Source organism: Lissotriton helveticus, chromosome 11, assembly GCF_964261635.1.
Source record: "Lissotriton helveticus chromosome 11, aLisHel1.1, whole genome shotgun sequence".
In the NCBI taxonomy this organism is placed as follows: domain Eukaryota; kingdom Metazoa; phylum Chordata; class Amphibia; order Caudata; family Salamandridae; genus Lissotriton; species Lissotriton helveticus.
In genome coordinates this window covers 1,026,143,553-1,026,165,855 of record NC_136072.1, presented here as the reverse complement: position 1 = coordinate 1,026,165,855, position 22,303 = coordinate 1,026,143,553, and the positions used below count along the sequence as shown (strand labels likewise).

Below are 22,303 nucleotides of genomic sequence, written 5' to 3'. Positions count from 1 at the left end.
TTCGCCCTGGCGATTGAACCTCTCACGGTCGAGTTCCGAACAGGAAGGCACTATAGGGGTATAGAGGGAGGAGGGGAACGGCAGTTCATCTCCTTGTACGCAGACGATTTACTGTTGTTCCTTGAGGACGCAGAGGAAGCACTGGCGGGTGCGGAGGGGCTACTCTTGCACTTTGGGGACCTTTCACGTTTGAAGGTTAACTGGTCCAAGACGTGCTTGTTCCCTCTGCGGCAGGGAGAGATACGGCCCGCCCACCGTCCCTTACTCAACTGGGAGCCCACCTGCCTGAAATACCTAGGAGTATACGTGTACCACACGGCGGCAGACATGCTTGACGGCAATGTCCGCCGCTGTCTGCGAGCGCTGAAGGGAAACATGGCGTTTTGGGCCACACTCCCGCTCTCGGTAACCGGCCGAATTTCGTTTTTGAAAATGATTGCTCTGCCGCGTCTTCTTTATTACTTCCGCACGCTACCTCTGTGGATACCCAGTTCCATCTTTCGCCGACTGAAGTCGCAGCTGATCTCGTTCCTCTGGGGATCGGGCAGGCGTAGGGTTGCACTAACAACACTCACTCGCCCAAAAGACGAGGGTGGCCTGGCGGTCCCGGACTTCGAGATCTACTATCTGGCGGCTCAGCTGCAGCTCTTCACACAGGAGGTGGCGAGGGTATTCCGCGGTCCAGAACACGAGAGGGACGCGGGTACTCCGAGACATATCCTCGCTTATATAGCCTTGCAGCAGAGACTCACCCTCAGAGATTTAAGCCTCGAGGAGCAAACGTTTAGGCTCTGCTGGAATCGCTCCCAACGTCGGGCGGGTGTGAGGCACCCATATGCACCTGAGATACGTCTGGGAATGGTGACGGCGCTCCCCCATGGAGGGGACTGGTCGCAGTTACATGCTTGGGAGGATGCGGGACTGCAGGTGCTGGGCGACTTATACGAGGATGGAGTGCTCATACCATATCATACTCTACAGGAGCGGTTCGACCTCCCGAGAGGGGGCTTTTTACTGCATGCAGCGGTAACTAGAGCCATCCAGGCGCATTGGAAAGGGGGGCTTTCCGAACCTACGACGACCATGGCCTGTCAGTATACTATGATGGTGGCGGGGACTTATAAAGCAGTAACATGCCTGTACTCGAGGATGCTCAGAGAGAATTTACCGCCCTTGACTGCGCTAAAAGCCAAGTGGGAATCTGACCTGAACAAAGAGATACCCGAGATGGCTTGGGCACCGATAGTGCGGTGAGCGCGGAAGAGCACGAGGAACGCACGCTTCCAACAAATACACTTCTATATCCTCTACAGAGCCTATTTAACGCCTGGCAAACTTAGGAAATATTTTGGGGCGGCTGAAGCGGCATGCCCCAGATGTTCTACAGAGGGAGCGGAACTGGACCATATGCTATGGTCCTGCCCTGACCTGGGGGAATACTGGCGAGCGGTCGGGGACACTTTGAACGAGGTAACAGAGAGAGGCCTACATTTCGACATGGCCGCCTGTGTCCTGCATTGGTTCCCGCACACTCCCAAAAACAGGATTACAAGTAAATTTATTGATATGGGCCTACTATTGGCCAAGCGGGAAATCACGAGACTTTTGAAAGCGAGAACGGGTCCCACGCACAAGCGGTGGGTTAATGAGCTCCTGAAATGGGCTGCTTGCGAAAGCACACTCCGCTACCAACTGGCACGCTGAAAACCAAATGACAAAGCACTGGACGCAGCAGCTATTTGGGAGGCGCTAGTGCAGGCTTTGCGAGATAGCGCGTCACAAGACGACGGGGATACTCCTGACCCTGACACAGACACTTCCCGACACACCCCAGGCACATCACATACCTAGACTGTCATTAGCTCCTGATAACATTCACAGATGCAGATTAAGCAAGCTCTCTTGCGTAGGTGGGGGGGAGGGAGTTTGGGGGAGAAGGGGGGGGGGGGAGTTGGGATCAGTTCAAGAGACGCAGGCGGGGTGAAAGGGAGAAAAAACTAAAAGTGGACATGAGTACTCCTTGAACGGGTTGCCACTGTTAGTGCACTTATGCTTCTGACATTTCCTTGCTTGACGCCGCCCGATCTCCGGGTTGTGGGCTTAACGGCTGTGTACGGAGCTGACCAGGGAACGGTGCACTGCGAAATCAGAGTTATAATGTCTGTATAGCAGTGGTATGTTTATCATATGTCTGCAATAAAAACTGTTTAAAAAAAAAAAAACAACAAATGATTCCAGTATCTTTCCGAAGTACGACAACAGAGATCGGTCGATAATTTAGCAGAATGTTAGGGTCTGTTCCGGGCTTCTTCAGTATTGGCCTAATTCTGGCTGCCTTCCATAATATAGGAAAAACTCCCTCTAGAAGAGATTTATTAAGGAGGCTGGTTAGGCATTCTACGAGGGCAGGGGCCAGTATGGTAAACAGTATGGGGGGAAACCTGATCCGTAGGGGAGCCTGACTTGATTTTTAACCCAGATGACAGAGTCTTGTCCTTATCAAACATTTCAAATTCATTCCAGATGTAAGATGATTCATCAGGGGTGGACAGTGCCACGCTTGTCAGACTCAGAGTACTCTAGGGAGTACTCACCCACAAGGGATGTGATGCCTATGGTCATGTGTCACACACATTTTGCCCCAGAGGACTCCTTTTCCAGGCTTTTGACTACTGCTTTCAGCTACTTCTGTTTCACCACAACAACCGCAGCCACCACGGAATCCACAGGTACCACCTAAGCCTATCCTAAGGAGAAACCAAAAAAAAGGTGGACTAAATCTAGATCTCCAAGAAGATCTTCACATTCAAGATGCCATAGATGTCATAGTGAAAGATCTTTTTCACACAGGACAGCGAAGCGAAGACATTACTCATCATAACAGTCACACACAACTCAAACTATTCAAACACCTACCACCAGTTATTTTTGAAACTCTTTACCACAGATCATCTTCAAGACTTTTATAGCCACTAGTTCCAGGTGTTTTGGAACATGCCATTCAATTGTTTCCGTTGGCAGCTTCTGCAAAATCTCACTTTTCTATACTTTTGAAGAAATACAAGGTACCAGATCGAGACCCGCTCATTGCGAGTTCAGATCCCCCTCCTGCTTCAGTGATAATTTCTGCTGCATAGAAGTCTCAAGCAGTTGCATCTTCGTCGACTGTTGCTCTGGATAAGGCAAATAAACGCATGGCTACAGTGGAAGTTATAATCATGAAAATATGTTAGTAGCAAGCCACCTCCTACTCCATCATTGGAATCCTGGGGTGCTCCCTGTTCTGGTATAAGATTGGAGTAAGAGCTAAAAAGAGAACAGAGTATCTGCTGATAGTTGAGTTAGAATAGCATCATCATTGGGTGAGCCCAGGCAGACATTGGTTCGTGGTCTGACATGGGTGTCAGCACCAGGTTACTGATTGGTGACAGTGGAGCACACAATTGCATCATGACTTTCATTATGATGAACGTGCACATTATCTTTGAAGTTAGATTGGGGTAGAGTCTCACTTTGCTTATTTATACCTTCGTTTGGGCTTGGACTTAACGGAGGACTTTGACCGCAAAGTTGAAACTTCGCAGGAACAACTGCAGGACAGAGTCCAGGGCCGCGACTTGGAGCAGGACCACACGAAGGCCATGACTTCTTCATACAACTTTGACTCCCAATCACAGGTTGCCTTTGGGTGCCCACAGGGAGCAAGTATCACATGATTTAGAGTCTTGTATGGATCTCACACACAAAAGACACACCTCCTGACAGTCCGTGATTGACATCTGCTTTCAGTAGTCCTTGCATGGCTTCAAACCTGTCTTTTTCGAAGGAGACATCATTCTCTGGCACACTGAAACCGTTTAACAAGTCAACTGAAAACTGATAAACTCGGGAGAGGAGATCTGGATCTGCTCCATAAAGCATGGAGACATAGGAGTTGATGTCAGTGCACAGCAATAGCGCTTATATACTTGTACGCCACCTAGCAGGATACAGGAGCATTGTTATTCAAAACATATCCAGATGTAGTCTGCCTCCAGGGTGATATTCTAAGGTGAGCAATCTGCAGTTAGAAGTACCTATCAAAATATGTCTTGCCAAGCATGGCAATAGTGAGTCGTTAAGTCGAATTCCAGAAGATGGAACTTAATGCAGCACCATTAAATTGGGAAATAAAAACATCTGTTACTTAAAGTGGCCATAAATGCAAATATTCTGAAAAGAACCACTACATGAAAGCAAGTTACTAACATATTCTGACTGTCAATGCAGGGAAACATGCACAAGTTAAAACATTTAAATAGGGAGATATATTCTTAGTCACCATTCCAATGTAAAAATACGTTTACAAAGTAAACCATGCACTAAGTACCTGGTGCCTCAGTTGGTGTGCCAGATATACTTCTTGTGATACTAGGCTGCGCTGCTATTGTCACATGCAATAGCAACTCAGCTCTATTCATCAAACTTTTAACTAATGTTTTTGTTTTAGCCATAAGATGCGTGGATTTTGGAGTAAGAGAATGCACTTCTTGAAAGAATTTCTCTCTGCAAAAAAAATAAAAATAAGTAGGTTATAATTAGCAGAAACATGGTCTCATCATTAAGAGAGTCCTTCTACATCCTCTTCATGTAGAAACACCGTCAGTGATAGACCCATAATAAAAACTATTATTAGAAAGCAATAATGATGCCATAGCTAGATAAGTAGAACCCTTTAAATGATGTTCCAAGGAACACTGACACAACTTGTTTCAAGAAACATAGAACAAATCAAAATGGCTCATAGTTTGCTGAAACAAATGTCTTCAAAATTTATCATAGACCAGTACTCAAGTTCAAACTTTTTTCCTTTGTGTGTCTTAAGAATGTTGCAGTGATTGAGGAGTTAACCGCCGATGACCACTTTTGCTGCATCCCAAGAAAACCCACATGACACCTAATTTTTGGCGCCCTTTGCAAAGTAATGGCTTGATGTTTCTCAAATTGAAGCCCTTGGGGTGTCTGCTTCGATTACACTTTCCTGAGTACTTTTAGAGCCTGTTGCACGGAAGTGTAATTTTAGATTCCTTAATTTACTTTTTTTTTAAAGTAAATGCTACAATTGTGATCTGTAGAGCAATGTTAAGAAGGAAATTACAGAAATGATAAAATAGGTGGTTGAAAGATGTTGCTCCTGCTTATGAGCAGTTCTAAATGCTTCTGTTATTTGTCTTCATATCCACTGACGCAAAGACAAAAGTACAGTAAGATGATATGGTGGATTTTAATATGAAGTATAACAATGAGCTCCAAAGCCACAGATACAGTATACTGGTATATTTTAATTAGGTCATACCAACCTTAAAGCTAGAACCATGTTTTCTGGATCACAGCCATCATTAGGAACCTCCTTCATGGAACATAAAAGTTCTAATTCTTTAAACTTGCCCTGCAGGAAATAAGAAACATTGGACATAGTTTTACACAACTCTTTGTGTAAAAAATAATAGAGATCCCATACATGGCAAACCTAAAACACATTTAAAACAGTTTGCCACAAACTGAAAGGAAATGTGATTAACATGCTAAGATGCATTATTATCTCATGTTTGATGTCTAAGTAAGCTACTCTCAAGCGGACGTCAGGGCAGTCACTCAATTTAGCTACACTACACAGATTTACAATATGGGAGGGCTAGGTACCCACAACTAAGTGAAACTGCATGAATCCTCATCTCTAATAGAGATTCCTTAAATGCTAATCCTCGCAAATTTGCGAATTCTTTATTAGCGATTTTTGCATTTGGGATGATGAATCCCAAATGCAAAATTTGCACTCGCAAAGGGCCAGATTCTCAGAATCTGGCCCTTTTGCGAGCGCATTTCGCTTGATGAATCTGGCAGTTAACCTGTGCAACTGAAGACTGAAGGTGTATACGCCTGTGGCAAACACTGAAAAGAGCCGGACTGATCTACCAAGTACCAGGTGTTTCGGTAGTTGGCAGGATGGAGCCCGGTTTAACTGATGGGGGGTTGGGGGGGGGGGTAGTTTTGATGCTGGGGACAGGCGGGCCACGTTCCTACTTTCAGTGCTTCCAAATAATGTAAAACCAAATGATTTTAAAGCCTACTTTAAAATGTGGAACACGGCCGGCACCCAGCAACAAAACTGGCCCCTGGCCCTCACGGTAGTGAAGCCGGCTCCCACCCTGCCAACCCACAGAAATATACAATAGTAAATACAGGCCTGACCGGCGTCAGTTTGTTGCCTACCTATACGGTACTACAAGAGGACGAAAACGCAACCAGTCATTATGCAGCCTGACTCCATTTTCTTTTTGGTTAGGACTCTGTCCCCATGCAAGAAACACACAACATCCCCCAGGACACAAATACGGAGAAGGAGATGTATTACTATCCCTTTACTATACTGATGACACACTATACTTAAATATGCAAAATGCCAATGGGCTAGACACTCCACTGAAATGTAGTTTAACTCACTACATGGGCTACCAATGGAAGAAAGTGCCTCGTTTGCAGCAGTTGTCCAGAGAGAGCAGGGTCCTAGATCTGCAGTTCCCCTTCATTGTGACAAAAAGAAATGTTCCAACAGAAATTTACCAGGGCAACATCCTCTGTCTCTTGCCATCATATAATAATGCCCTCATTGATGCCGTTAAACCCACGCCTTGTTCTTGCCTGCCTGTCAGTCACCAAAGATCCTGGTGACATAGACCTGGGCCTGCTGATCCAGACTTCCTAACCAAACACCCTACACTGAAGAGAAATCATTGCACAGGCCTCGACTAGTAAGAACCATCCTAATTTCCTGCCCACACCTCTTCCATATGGGAAATCCAATTGGAATGATGCTCTTGGTAAGCATGTTTTCATCCAGTAGCCTGGCCCTCAGATCCATAATGCAGTATGTTTATACTGGGCAGATACACACATTCTCTGTGGAAATGGCCTGCAAGATCTTGCCAGCGGTCATGGAGGACATCAGAACTTCTATGGCTCAGACAGTACATGAAGGAGAGGATGCAGCTAAGTTGTGATCCATGAGGGTCTGTATACTACTGATTGCTTTGGCAGGGCTCTTGGCATACCTTTTGTGCTCAGAAGGCATATGTGGATGAAGTTGACTAGATTTTCTAGCTATGAGCAAGCATTTTTAATGGATATGCACTAGGATGGGTCCAGACTCTTTGGGGGATAAGGTGGACTTAGTGCCTGAGAGATTTAAAGAAAGCAGAACTACTGCAGATTCTTTGGGGCTATTGACACCCGCGAGACAATCATCAATTTAGGAGATTTAAAGGATATTCCAGTGGGTCAGGCTACTCCAGTCTTTCCAGCCAGGGTTACAGCATTAAACTAGTAGTTTTGGGCTGCAGAAGTGACGCCAGCAGACACCCCATGGGACAGCAAAGTCAACATCCCTCCAATCCCCCCACCCGCTGCAGCAACTGACCGCTTTAGTGTGCCCTCCACAATTCAAGTCAGGATGTTGAAACATAGGATATGGCACCGTCTGTCCAGTAGGAGACCCATTACATTGGACAGGTGGTTCTTACAGATCCTTCAAAGGGGCTAAGCCCTGCCCTTCCTTCCACCAGAGACTGGATGATGCCCCCGGATTTGCGGGATGTGCTCCGCCATGCACCCGGCCTGCAGTCCCACAGACGTTACCTGCTCTTCAAGGTGGGTCAGGAACACATTGAATTTGCTGTGCTCCCCTTCGGCCTTACCTCGGCTCCTTGGGTGTTCACGAACATTTATGGGGGTTCTCGCAACCAGATATACTCTTGTACCTCTAAAACGGATTGTGAAAGACCACAGTCCATCATTGACCACCTCTGGATAACATCCAGATTCTTAACATCATTGGGTTTCATTTTCAATGAGCCGAAGTCCCACTCAAGTCCCAAAGAGAGAGCGGGGCAATTTCGGACACATTAATGATCAATGCCTGTCCTCCACCAAAGCGAGTCTGAGACATGTAGGGTATGATCCAGATGTTTCAAATCAGTACCGGTTATCAGTGAGGATGGCTCTTAGGTTTCTTGGGCTTGTGCACTATCCTCATCACAAAACCTGATGGCAAATCCAAGCCCTGTAATGGAATCTGAAACCCCGGTGGGGTCATTATCATGGCTGCCTCTCAGAATTGGGTCTCAAGAGAAATGGCTAAAGAACTGCAGTGATGGCTCTTTACTACCACCCTGACCCACATATGCTGCTTTCTCTTACCCACCCCGAACTCACAGCTGTGACAGATGCGCCCCTTCTGGTTTGGGGCAGTGGTGACTTTGGGGAGAGCCTGCTTCATATCAACCTGCTTCCTGGTCACCAATTATCTGTCAAGGGTCCATGCCAGAGCGGACAAACTAAGCAGGCATCGCCAAGCAGGTCACCAGTGGCTTTTCCATTTCAAGGTGGTGCAGAGTGTCCTCAAACACTTGTGGGTGAGGAGTCTTGGCTAGATCTATATGCCTCCGGTGGGAACGTATGGTGTCAGCAGTTTTTTACGCTGGAGTTTCCTACAAGGCACACTTTGGGAGGCACAAGTGGATTGAGGGACTCCTATACTCCTTCCTGATGATACCTCTCCTGTTTCGGGTTCTGAAGTTTAAAGGCTGAGTCTAAGTCACTTTGATTGCCTCTCACTAGGTCAGAAGTGTGTGGTACCCAGAGCGCCTGAGAAACAGCCTTTGCCCTCTGGTCAGGCTTGCACTTCTGGACAACCTCCTGTCTCAGCAGCAGGGCAGTATCCTGTAACCTAGCCTTCACAACTTACACCTACATGCAAGCAGATTCAGCAGTGGAAGTATAATGTGTCTGAATTGCAACCCGAGATGGTGGATGCTATACTTGCTGCCTGTTGACCTTCCAAGAAATCCCTCTATGCTGCCTGAAACACTAATCTCTTGCAAGCTGAAAGTTTAAAATATATTTAGTTTGTTCTCTCCTTAGCCCAGCAAGGCAATGATGTGGACAGAAGTTACTTATTGGCCAATTTTGGTAGTTCTGTGACCAACCGTTCTCGTTTGAGTCACCGGATGCGATGTATTTCATTAAAGGTTTGGTACAAATGTTTTCTCCCAAATCCTATGTGATATCCCCAGTGGGACCTTAGTCTCATGCACAGAAGGAATGTCAAGATCAGGCTATCCATAGCTGCTCCTTGGGGCTCTTAACGCTGAAAACTGTCTTTCTTATCGCCATTACGTCAGCACAACTAATGAGTGAGTTGCAGGTGCTGTCCTAAACTACTATCATCTAGGGTAAGTGTTGAGGACTAGTGTGACTTCCCTCTATAAGGTCATGACGCAATTTCATGCTGACCAATCTATCAACTTGCTGGAATTTTTCCCTTTGCATCATCTTTCTAAAGTGCAGAACAGGCTATGCAGGAGCTCCAAAGGGCTTGAGAAACACGTTTGCCAGGGGTAAGGCCTACACTTGCACAAGGGGTGCCTGTTCTTGATATATGCTATGCTGTGACATGGGCCTCAGTACACAGGTGTATGAAGTACCATAGCCTGATAGACCTGTCTGACGAGGTGGTCACTTCGTTCATTCTGTACTGCAGGACTTTTTGTTCTGAGTCCACTCTTTAGACCCTCTGCCTTATGAGGTATTGCTTTTGTTTTTGCTCTAAAGGTGAGGAATCTGCTTAGAGGTATCCACCAGAAGAACAAGTTACACTCAAAAACAATCCTTCTGGTGGATTCTCAATCTAATCGCAGATACCTCACTACCCTCCCACCTCACTACCCTCCCACATCCCTTTTCTGTGGAGTGGCCTCTTTAACATCTAAAAAGGTCCCAAGGTTACACTCAGCAAACTGTCACCAACAGTTGTTTTATGCTGTGCATCTGAGGATGTGGAAAGAGTGAAGAAACTGACACCAGTGCACAGGGGTGGCACTTTTTTGTGGTTTTGCTTTATCAAAGTCTGGGGCAGCACAAAGCGGACATGGAGCTGCATGACTATCTGCCAGAGCATGGGAGCACTGCTATAAAAATTCTCTGGATTGAGTCTGGCTCATATACTGTGGGCAAATGGTTTCAATACCATTTGTTACAAATGTTGACTAAAAATAAATGTATATGCGCTCATGGCAACATCAGTAAAGACATGATAGCCCAAATTCCAGTCAATCCAATTTAGTAAGCAAATTGCTGTATTATACAAAGCATGCCTGTCTCGAACAGGGAAGTTCGTATTTCCAAGCAAGGAAAAATTAAGGTGAGACTACTCATATAAAAATGGTCTCAATAAAACTCTAGACCACATTTAAGTCAAAAATGTACTTGATGTAAATGGGGAGAGGCATCTCCTTTATACTATTGTAGAACATTGAAAACTGGCATAACCAATTTTATGAAACATCACTTTCCACAATCCCATGTTAAACTGAAGAACCTATTTTGATCAGTTCTTTAAAAGTATAAACAGGAAATAAGACTGTATTTACTTCATTTTCAAAAAATGAAAACCTTGTGTAGCTCTTGAAAATTGCATACCTTGCATCACTTCAGAAAGTTAAAATCTGGAACTACCTCATTCCCTGTTTTACTGGAGTAGATTTCATAAATAAGCACCATGAAAAGTGTCTGCCCCACTCTACCTATGAGTAAAAAAAAAAAAAGATAAACTAAGGAGGATTGGGCTTTACGATTGGCTGAAGAACAGGGTTCCAATGAGCAACAATCACTTCACAAGAGCAACGTAAACTGACATAGTGACACTGCTTTTTAGGTTGGTATGAGCCTCCCTGTCAAAGATTGAATGTAGTGAAGCTCTCTCTCTTGTTTCGTTCATGGGTACCCAAAGAAACAGTCAGTAGCAACAGTGCCATCCTGCAGTTAACATATACATGAAAGGTGTCACATGTCTCTTAAAGAACGTCCCAGTAAGAGAAAAAAGTCACAAAGGTCAAACAATGTTGATATTTGGATAGTTATTAATTGACGATAAAAAGCTTTACGACAGTTGCGAAGTAGACACCAAAAGTACCATGCTTCAAGGTACAGAAAGACTATCCATCTTCTAGACTGAAGAAACCAATTGCCAAATTAACAGATAAAGAAACAACAATCGGGGACACAAGGTATCTAAGGTGAACAATCACAAAAAGATGAATTGAAAGTCTTGTTAAAACCCTTTTCAGATCCAGATGTTAAATGTGAGAAAAACAGCAAAATACTTCATAGGAATATGACCAAACACAACCTTGGGCAGGGAAACTTTGGCAGCAGAAACTAGGAAAACAACCATATTGTTTAGGAATAAATATAACCCAAATCACACCCACCATCACATGAAAATGGTGCTTTCCTCGTGTGGCAAATGCAAAAAGAGAAAACAGATCAAATGTTCGACATTCTGCACTTGTTCCCTGTAATAGCTCTGACCCTCTGTACCATCATCAATCAATCAATCAGGTACTTGTATAGCACAACTACTCACCCAAAAGGCTCTCAAGGTGCAGTGGAGGCGGGGGGCTGGGAGTGCGGTTCAGTTGAAGAGCCAGGTCTTGAGGTCCATCCTGAATTAAGGCAGATACTGTAATTGCTTGAAGTGTAGAGGCAGGGTGTTCCAGGTCTTTACAGAGAAGTAGGAGAAGGATCTTCCTCCAGCCAAGGTCTTGTCAATCCAGGGATGGTGGCCAGGGCCAGTTAGATGGCGAAGAGGTGTCTGTGTAGAAGAAGAGGCAGTGGTTGAGGTATGCAGGTCCAGCGTCAAGGGGGGTCTGTAGGCGTGTGAGGAGCTTATTAAAGGTGATTCTTTTGTCCACATGGAGCCAATGGAAGTCTCCCAGGTGACTTGTGATGTGGCTGTGGATGTTAAGGATCAGTCGGGAGGAGGTGTTCTAAATGTTCTGCAGTTTCTTCAGGAGTTTTTGGGTGATGTCGGCATCGTGTGCGTTGCCGTAGTAGAGTCTGCTGCTGACGAGCGCATCGGTGGGGATCCAATTGAAGATCTTTCAAAGCAAGGGGAGCATGTGGAAGCAGAAGGACAATACTGCGTTGATTGGGCAGTTCATGGAGAGTGAAGAGTCCAGGATGATGCTGAGGTTTCATGTCTGGTCCATGGGTGTGTTCCGAGCGCTGTGGGCCACCAGGAATTGTCCCAGGTGGAGGGGGTTAAGCCCATGATGAGGACTGCGGTCTTATCTGAGTTGAGCTCGAGGCAGCTGTCCTTCATCAAGGTTTCAACTGCCTTTATCCCCTTGTGGAAGTTGGGGGTCAACAGTGAGGGTAAGAATCAGCTGGGAGTTGTCGGCGTAGGAGACTATGTCAACTCTGTGGTTTCTGAGAATGGGCTATGTAAATGCTGAAGAGGGTTGTGCTCAGGAAGGAGCTCATGAGGCGCTCCACACAAAGGGTGCAGTGGGATACAGTGTCAAAGGCAGCCGAGAGATCCAGGAGGATGAGGGCTGCAGTCTCACCTTGGTCGAGGAGGGTGTGGATGTCATCTGTAGCAGCAAGGAGAGTGGTTTCAGGGCTGTAGTTGCTTCTGAAGCCGATTGGGAAAGGTCAAGGATGGCTGGGTGCTGATGGCCTTCTTGATAACCTTCACTGGGAAGGGGAGCAGAGAGATGGGTTTGTAGTTCTTGAGGTCCATCGGGTCAGCAGAGGCTTTCTTCGGTAGGGGGTTGATCTGTGCGAGTTTCCACTCTTCGGTAAAGGTGGCGGAATCGATGGAGCAGTTGAAAGTGCGGCAGAGTTCAGGACCGATGTTGGTGCTAGCTCTGTTGAAGAAGTGGTGAGGGGTGGTAGCTCCGGAGTGAATGCTCTTCATGATCTTGAGGGGGTTGTCAGAGGTGAGAGTGATCCAGCTGAGCAGGGTCTGCTGGGGTCGGATTCGTTGGGTTCGATGGTTGCGCGGACGGGTGCGTGTATCTTGGGTAGCAAAATGGTGGTAGATCTCCTTGATTTTGTGGTGGAAGAAGGTGCTGAGGTTGTAGCAGAGGTCTTGTAAGAGAGCAATGTCTGATGTCTCTGCGCTGGGTTTTGCAAATTCTTTGACTATGGTGAAGTGTTCTTTGCTTTTGTGTGAGTTGGCGTTGATGCATTCCTATATGGCCATTTTCTTTGTTGTTCTGATGAGATGGTAGTGTGCGATGACAGCGTGAGCTTTAGAGATCTTGTTGCTCCTCCAGCTTTTCTCAAGCCATTTACAGGTGTGTCTGCACTCTTGAAGGGCAGGGGAGAATCAGCTGGCTCTCTTGGAGCTCTGCTTGCCTGAGGCTTTCTTAAGTGGAGCCAGTGGGTTGGCGCATTTGGAGATCCATAGGTGGAGGTTGCGTGCTGAGGTGTTGGCGTCTGTGGATGTCGGTGGTGGGGTTTACCCGAGGGAGCTGGTGAGCTGGTCTTCGGTGACCTTGTTCCTGCTTCTGCAAGGGTCGCGATGGACGTGGTGGAATACGGTGGGTTTGCTGAAGGAGAAGTGGACGCAAAGGTGGTCGATCGAGTGCAGCTCAGAGTTTTGGCTGAAGGAGATGATGTAGCTGGCGGAGAAGATAGGGCCGAGCGTGTGTCCTGCAGAGTGGGTTGGAGAGGTGACTAGTTGCTTGAGTACCTTGCGAGGCCAACATTCAGTACAGACTGTGCTTCTAGAAGTCTCTGAACTGATTAAGAGCACACTAGATGCAGAAGGAAAGGCAGTCTTGATACTGCTAGACCTGTCAGATGCATTAGATACAGGTCACCACAATAGGCTACTAGCCTGCCTTGATGACATAGACATTGGGCACAGTACTGAAGTAGGTGAAATCTTTCCTCGAAGATAGATGCCAGAAAGTTTGAATGCCGCCTTTTTCATCCGGTAACACCTGTGTCTCGGTAGTATTGCCCCTGGGCACGGTCCTTAGCCCTACTATGTTTATCATCTATATGACCCCTCTAGCGGCATGGGTAGAGTCTTTTGGGGCCAAGATTATTTTGTATGCTGATGACACACAGCTTGTGTTTTCCTTGAAGAAGAGTGAACCAATTGCCCAGAATGCCTACCCGGTTTATCACCAATTTTTTAGTAGATGGATATCAACCAACTCAAATGTAATAATGATAAAACAGAGATCCTCAGCTTCGTTATAGAGTACATTTTAACCTGCAAGCAAACTGCCCAGACGGGGCCTCTCCACCCAACCTACAAGCTGACGCCGTAAAAACCTCAGAGTTAAGTTTGATAAACAGCTGATACTACGTAACCAAATTAATACGGTAGTTGGCACGTGTTCTGATTTTATCCGCAATGTAAAAAAAGTTCTGCATTTCTCCTCTATACCGTGAGGATAACTGTGATCCTGGCCTTGATTATGTCCAGGCTCGATTACGTCAATATCCTTTATTCTGGTCTACCACACTATTTGGGGAGGAAAGTCGAAACGGTCCAAAGTGTGGCAGCTCTTCTGGTGCTCAATCTACCTAGTTGAGCTCATGTCTCCTGCATTTGAGGAACCTGCACTGGCTCCCTGTTATCAAGCAGATTCTGTTCAAAACCCTTCTTCTTATGCAAAGAGCGATAAACCACTTTGGTCCGGTTCATCCAGGATGCCTCATTATAAACCCACCAGAATCTTGCGCTCTTCACGTGTTCATCTGTCCAACTTTCCTAGGGTCCGACTCACGAATGTAGGAGACAGACCCTTCTCTCTTCTTGGACCACAAGCCTGAAGTAAGCTTCCAGTTGAACTGCATCAAATTGAAGGCGAGAGGCCTTTTAGAAAGAAACTTAAGAACTGGGTTTTCACACTTTAGTCTCTGTGCACTCTTTCTGATCTTACAATACACATAGCACCGGGACACGGAGTAGCTGCGCGCTCTAAAATCCTTGCACCCATTAATGTCCACCACCCTATATTCACCTCCCCCAGAGGAAGTGATGGACTGCTCGGACCAATTATTCCTGAGAGTCAAATGCTGGAGGGGTACTAGGCCCAGTTGCTCAGAATCCATAGGAGGTCGGGCCCTGAGACATCAGGAGTAAAAGGCCTCAACCAACGTGGTTGGGCCCTATAGCTGCTGCTTGCCCGAGGCCCTCTGAACAGGAGTCTAACAATTTATTTTTTTACATAATATCAGATATTTCTTAAAAGTAAAAAATAGGTTATTACAAATTTAGTATTCCACAGCACTGCATTTTATTTTGCTTAACACAGAGTAGTTCATCTTGAAATCTGCAATATTTTTAATTACATTTTGTTAACCCAGCTTATGTTTGTCAATTATTGAAAAATCTGTTAATATTCATCAAAAATTATATTTATCAGTGCTACGATTAAAAAAGACAAACAAATTGTTGAGTACTCACCTCATTGAAATGATAATCATAAAAAAATGGTGCATCGTTTTCTAGCTTTCCCTTTAATGCATCCTCCACCTCATTTTGCCATTTCTGTTCCAGTTCTGCAACACTCTAACAAATACAAAAACAGGGGCTTAGGCCTGTTCTTATAATTAAGAACACCCTAAAAGAAAAAACACGTGACTGCTCAAAAGACACAGAATATTTTGCTGTTTTTATATTGTGCAAACTTGGCCAGATGGTATTTCAGTCCTTTACATGAAAACCAGATTAAATTACAGAAGGTCAGATTCATTGTTTTAAGGCAAGGGGAGATCAAGTGATTTGCCCAGAATCAGAGGATGTTGAAATAATGCTAGAACTCAAACTTGGTTCCCCAGTTTCAAAGTCAGCACCCCTTGCCGCTAGGCAAGTAGTCAACGGTAGTCTTGCTGGGTCAGTAAATGGACTGTTAGGCACTATTTCTTATTCCTAAACATCCTACCTGCAATTGTCTCTCCATAGCATTTAGTTTTTTGAAGGTCTCTCCCATTATTTTACAGAGCAAATCATATTCCTCCAAATGCTCTTCTCGATACTGAAAGTTTATCAGGGACTGCAGTCCATCAACCAGGTTCAAATGTTTAATGACACTTGATACTACCATTTCTTCCATCACATCAGGCTGAATGACCTCCCTGTGGCAAAGGAAGAAAGAATACTGTTCAGTTTAAACTGCGGGGTTCACTGGCACTGTGTTGCAATTTAGTAAAACAAAATTCATAATCAGCAAACAGTAAAGCTTTTAAAAGTAAACATATATGTGGGCAAATTCTCTGGTCCAAGAAATATGATTATAAGACCATTTATGGAACAAGAACTTCCAAATTTGAGTTACAATAGAATCTAAACCTGAGAAGATTAGTAACATCAGAAAAACTAAATCTAGTGAACATGCCGGAGGTTACTGGAGTTAATGTCAGTGACCCCAGTAGTGTCATTTTGGCAAGTAGGGATTGGAAAGAAGGAAAGCAAAGGGTTAAAACATGCACCTGTAATATTCCATTGGATTGTATATGCGACATCTCAATCACAACATAATCAATATTTATATTTATGCTAACCAAAGTAAATGGACTGTTGACAAATAAGATTGGGAAGCACATAAAACCTGTCTGGGTTTGAACCCTTGCATATTATAACTACTTCCTCTTTAAAAAAACACACAAAAAAACGTAGCGTCACAAGACTAAGGTCCTAATTACTTTGGCGGGTAGACCGCTAATGACAGGGCGTCGGTAGCGGCCCACCCGACTTCCAGGGCAACTGTCCAATCACCACATTGCGATGCAGCCGGTAGGAACCCAGAGGTCAGGGGGTAGGAACGCTGTCTCCGACGGGATCCAATATCCTGTTGGGGCGGCAGACGGACTCTTATTCCTACGATGGAGGTGGTGCCTGCGCAGGCACCACCGTAGTAATTAGGTTGTCCCATTCCAAATGCCTTTTCATGGCAGTACCACCGCCATACAAAGCCACACGGAAACAGACGTTGGGGGCCCCGGTCAGGGCTTAGTGGCCCTGGGGGCATCTGAAGTGCCCCCCCACACATGCATGCAACATGTGCCATGCACCACATGGTGCCTGGCACCTGGTGCATGGATGTGCACAAAGTGCCTTTTTCTACTGCTGCTTGTACTGCAGCCCTTTTCCTAGGCTGCAGCACAAGCCACAGTAGAAAAAAGCACTTTCCGAGAGCCTCCACGGTGGTGTAATCATAAAAGGCTGGGTAGATCAGGAGGCCTTTCTGTCCCGCCTGCCGAATGCCCTCTCTGGATGGACGCAATATCCATGGGTGTTGGGAGGGGATTTGAGGTTGGATCATTCTCACCCTCCTCTACCGGGAACAGTGGCGACATTGCAGGCTAAGATCCTATCTCGATAGGTAAGCGGATGGAACTTACTAGATGTATGGAGACTCCAACATAGTAACCAACGTGAATACTCCTTTTTTTCAAACCCACATGGCCTACATACTTGCCTAGATCGATTTCTCTGCACACCGGACCTATTTCCAACTATTTCCCACAGCACTTACTTAGGCATAACCAGTCAGACTATAATCCACTTGAATTGACAGTTAATTGGGGCTGAATTCCCGCTACGATTCCAACGTGGCGCTTGCAGCCTTTATTATTAGAAGACCTAGTTTTTAGAAATACCATAGCAACGTCCATCACCTAGTACTTTGCGGACAATGAGGGTAGGGCTACAACAAGGTCTATGGAGTGGGAGGCTTTTAAGGTGTCAATTCGCAGGTTCTCAATGGGGAAGGTGGTGGGTGCCAGACGTAAGATTTTTCAAGATCTTAAGGACCTAGAGGCAACCTTACAATCACGAGAAGTGGCGGCCCAGACAGACGCAGGTGAAGTTGAGAAATTACAGGAGGTGAAGTAGTAGTAGTAGTAAGTGAAGTATGCAGAATTGCTGGAGTGATTGAGAATAGTCGACTTGAATGCATATTTCTTACACTTGCGTGGAGAGGCAGATAGATCCGGTACATTGCAAGTGGAAAGGTCAAATCCCAGGTTATTAGCACAGCACAGTGTGATTCTTCAGAATCATCATGCTCTTGACCTTCAGTGCTTCAACACTATGGGTCTGTGCAATGGCACGGTGATCTTGTTCTGCTTAAACACCTATGTTCATAACTAGATACACTGAAAGAACAGCATTCTATAAACCACATAAGGAGATGAGAAGGCAGAAATGTAGCTTATGAAATTATAAATTACATAAATGACATTACCTATCACCTTATAATTGGCATTATGGATGAAATTACTGTGAGACATTGTAATTTCTTTTGGATACATGTTATTTAATTGTATTAAGTTGCTTATTAATGTTATTTTTTCGTATAACTATTGTGAGGTTATGAGCAGTGCTTTGATGGGTGAGTTATGGCTTCCATAGGAGAAGCCAGTTACAGTTTTTGTAATTCCCCACAACTGCCTAATTTCTGGATTTTTGGTTTTATTTCCTAACCATAAGAATAGGCTACTTACCTTTGGTAAAATATTTTTGGTGGACACTATATATAACCACAGATTCCACACTTTAAATCTCCAGGCACCAAAATGGACCCAGAAAAATGACTGGTTGCTTAACTGTAGACCTAGTTTTCCTTCCGAAGAATCTTTATTAAATCATAAGCATGGAATATTCCTGCACATGTGCAGGATCCTGAAGCCCCTTTCCAAAGAAAATATATTTCATATTCGCTTTTTGTTATAAAAGTCATATATTGCTATATAAAGAAAATAATTTAGCAGCCTATTAAAGAAGGTTACATTGGCCTATTCCATGTATTTACTTTAAAAAGCATTAAACCGTATCTCAAAATATATAAATGTCAGCAGAGGAACTATTTGCTAAGGAACACGCTTTTCACAAATGAAAGGGGGAAAACACAGGGCAATGAAGCAATACAGTCCAAGTAGACTTATACACTGCAACCAAGTGAGGCTGAAAACTGACACTGCACCTCTAAGGACTCCCTGTTCACCAGTATCCTATCATGCACTCACAGCGGCACGGTATAATGCTGCACCCGTGTAGGATCCTGGAGCATGTTTCCAAATAAAATCCATTTCCCATTGACTTTTCATTCGAAAAGCCTTATCTTTTAATATGAAGACTATTAAAAAGGCAACATTGGCCTATTCCATATATTGACTTTAAAAACATTAAACGTTATCACAAATATATAAATGTCACCAGAGGAACTATTTGCAAAGGAACAATCTCTATCACAAATGAAGGGGAAAAAGCAGGACAATGCAGCCATACAGACCATGTAGCCCTACAGACAGCAACCATGGGAGGTTGAAAAATGACACTGTATCTTTAAGGACCTCCAGTCCTCCAGTATCTTATCATGCACTCACAGTGGCAGTTGCTCCAGTTCTTTTTAATGACTGGCATAAGGGATACTACTACAGAAACCCATCATCTTCCTTTATTCCTTCCACTGCGGAAGAGAGTAGTTTGCTTGTGATTTTAATGAAGATTCCCCTGAAGAAGAACTAGGATTACAAGAAAGCAACCATTCCTTCTATCCATGCGGATCTTTGAATAAAATAGCACATCCATCCCTACTAGAAGTGGTGGAAGGAAAAAGAGAAAAACAATTAAATATGGAAAGAGTCTTCTTAAGAAGGCCCGCCCAACTTGGGCATCCGCTCTGGAGTAGGGATTAAGACAGTAAGGTCTAAGACCTTCATGTGGCTGTGTTGCAAATCATTACACTTGACATATTTCTCAACAAAGCAGCAGAAGCATCTTTACAGCCAGTAGAGTAGATTGTTTGGTTTACCAACATATTATTAGCATTTTAATAACATGCAGGAAAGCTGGCAGAGAAATAAATTGGTTAATGTGAAAATCAGAACAACTTTGGGAGAATACCCAGTCGAGTCGACATGAAAACTTGGTTCTTATAGAACACTGTGCAGAGATCCAGGGAGCACAATGCCAGAGTCTCATTAACCATATGTGCATATGTTAAAGCTACAAAGAAGGCTGCTTTCTACAATATTGAAGACAAACTTTGTAAATTGGCTCAAAAGGAGGGCCAATGAACCTTGAAAGAACAATATTCAATTCCAATGGAGGGGGAACTCTTTATTCCTTCACCGAAGTGCTTTTACAACTGGTATTTTGAAACTGAGGTTTGTAAAGGAAATTAGCCATAACAGACGCCAAATCGGCTTTAACTGCAGAGAATTATAAACTTGACCAGGCCAAATGAAGAAGGAAAGGTAACAGTGCTCAATCTTGAAAGGTAGTGGGAGTAACATTCTTTCGGATACACCAGATGCAAAATCTCTTCCATTTGAAGGGCTATGACGCTCTGGTAGGTGGTCATTTGGCTTCTTGTAGAATGATCATACACTCCTACAGCAGGTTCAATTGTCCATACTGTATGAGATCAGGACAAAGCTTGGCAAATTCAAAGATGGTAGACTGGGATGGAGAATCTGGCCCTCAAACTTGTGAAAGCAATCTGGCCTGTGTGGCAACCTCCTGTGTGGATGCTTCAACAAGTGACAGTGGTCTGTAAATAAGCATTGTCAGCACCACTTTGGTACTATTGGAATCATCCTAGCTTTGAGTAGTTCGGCTTGATTACTGATAGAATCAGGGGTATCAGCAGAAAAGCATAAAGACATTTTCCAGATCTGTTGATTGAATGTTTGGATACCTATAGATATGGGCCAGAACATGTAGTGAACAAGTTATTTATTAACCAGAAGATGTTACCTTTTGTGTGTCCTGATGAAGAACTGGCTCAATAAAATCCTTGGGTTCGAAATATTGACTTACGTGTATGTTGGATGGGTAAACAAATGTACAAATTTTAAATGTGAGCTCGGTCTAGATGTTAAGCAAGTAAACTACAGTCAACGTTAAATATGTATCACTATTGAGCACCTTACACTTTTGTCACTAAGCTATAGCACTGCACCATCTCATGGAAGACCTACCTGTCTATGTATTCCTCCAATAGAAATGAAATACTGAATGATCCATATAAGCAATTGGCTAATATCCTTTAATTTGGAATTGAATAAAATCAGTGTATCCGTGGGAGCTATTGTTTATTATGTGCACTGAAAAATCTGTGCACTCTACTTGTCTGGAGGCACTGTAGATGAAAGAGCACTAGCATGACTCCTTCTGGCCATAGAGACAATAACAGAATCAAGTATTGGGTCTACTCTGAGGAACAATGGATCCTCCTCTAGATGTCTATATGTTTTCTGTACCTCGAAGGCAAACCTTTTACAGAGGGAGGAAACAGAAATAGTTCCACTGTCATTCTAGAAGGCCTAGGACCAGTGAGAGGAGATACCTTTATGAGTACGTGGAAGATGTGTCTTGGAAATGACCGGAGCTGACAGTGAAGTAGATAAGAGAGGGATATTTAGCATCAGCTCCTATGATCAGGACGCCCGCAAAAGTGTTTATGTCACTAATTAGAGAACTCATGGCTGATGAAGAATTCTGCAGTGCTGTGCGATTCTAATCATTTCTCCACCCATACTAGACGTGACAACATGGTCAACAAATGTTGCAGTCTCACAGTCATTGTGTATTGAGCATTTTGACAGTATGCTTCTAGTTCAAATATGCTGGTATTCATTTGAACAGATGGTGTCTAGGGAAAAAGTGTAACCGTTTTAGGGTTTATTATGAGCATTAATATGAGCATGCATGGAAATTCTTGTATTATTTCTCTCAACTTGCATCACAATGTTTATATTTAAAAAAAAAAAGTTTCAGAGAGTATGTAATAGCTGTTCACACCCCTCTCTGTGAGAGGGATCACATTTTGGATTACATTTGTGACAGCAGATCAGCACAGCTCAAAGATGAGCCACCCAAAGGCCACTGGGATTGTTTGCCTCACAACATACCTGAAATATAGAAACAACTTTACCTTGGCTCACAGACAGGACTACAAAAATCTATGAAGTTCAGGTAAGAAAGTATGCTGATATTGTTGAAATACTTAAAACTTTATCAATCTCTTTGATGCTTAAGGATTAGGCATGTAGGAACTCTTAGGAATGCACTGTATATAATATGCCGCCTGGTATATATATATATATATATATATATATATATATATATATATATATATATATATATATATATATATATATATATATATATATATATATATATATATAGAGAGAGAGAGAGAGAGAGAGAGAGAGAGAGAGAGAGAGAGAGAGAGAGAGAGAGAGAGAGAGAGAGAGAGAGAGAGAGAGAGAGAGAGAGAGAGAGAGAGAGAGAGAGAGAGAGAGAGAGAGAGAGAGAGAGAGAGAGAGAGAGAGAGAGAGAGAGAGAGAGAGAGAGAGAGAGTGTGTGTGTGTGTGTGTGTGTGTGTGTGTGTGTGTGTGTGTGTGTGTGTACACTCTATCCCAGGTGAGGTAGAGCCCATCTTGCAGG

At 44.2% G+C, this 22,303-nt stretch overlaps 1 protein-coding gene across 4 annotated transcripts in view; it reads right to left on the bottom strand.

The window, feature by feature from the left end:
• The window catches only part of HECTD4 (HECT domain E3 ubiquitin protein ligase 4), a 2,216,728-nt gene that overhangs the window by 1,531,639 nt on the left and 662,786 nt on the right, over positions 1 to 22,303 (bottom strand). For all 4 annotated transcript variants that reach the window (XM_078667422.1, XM_078667425.1, XM_078667423.1 and 1 more), the window contains exons 26-29: positions 15,789 to 15,981; positions 15,311 to 15,415; positions 5,340 to 5,428; positions 4,370 to 4,545 (exon numbers count right to left, since the gene is read on the bottom strand). In XM_078667422.1, the coding sequence (XP_078523548.1) occupies positions 4,370 to 4,545; positions 5,340 to 5,428; positions 15,311 to 15,415; positions 15,789 to 15,981 (563 nt within the window). The remainder of the gene's footprint in view (positions 1 to 4,369; positions 4,546 to 5,339; positions 5,429 to 15,310; positions 15,416 to 15,788; positions 15,982 to 22,303) is intronic.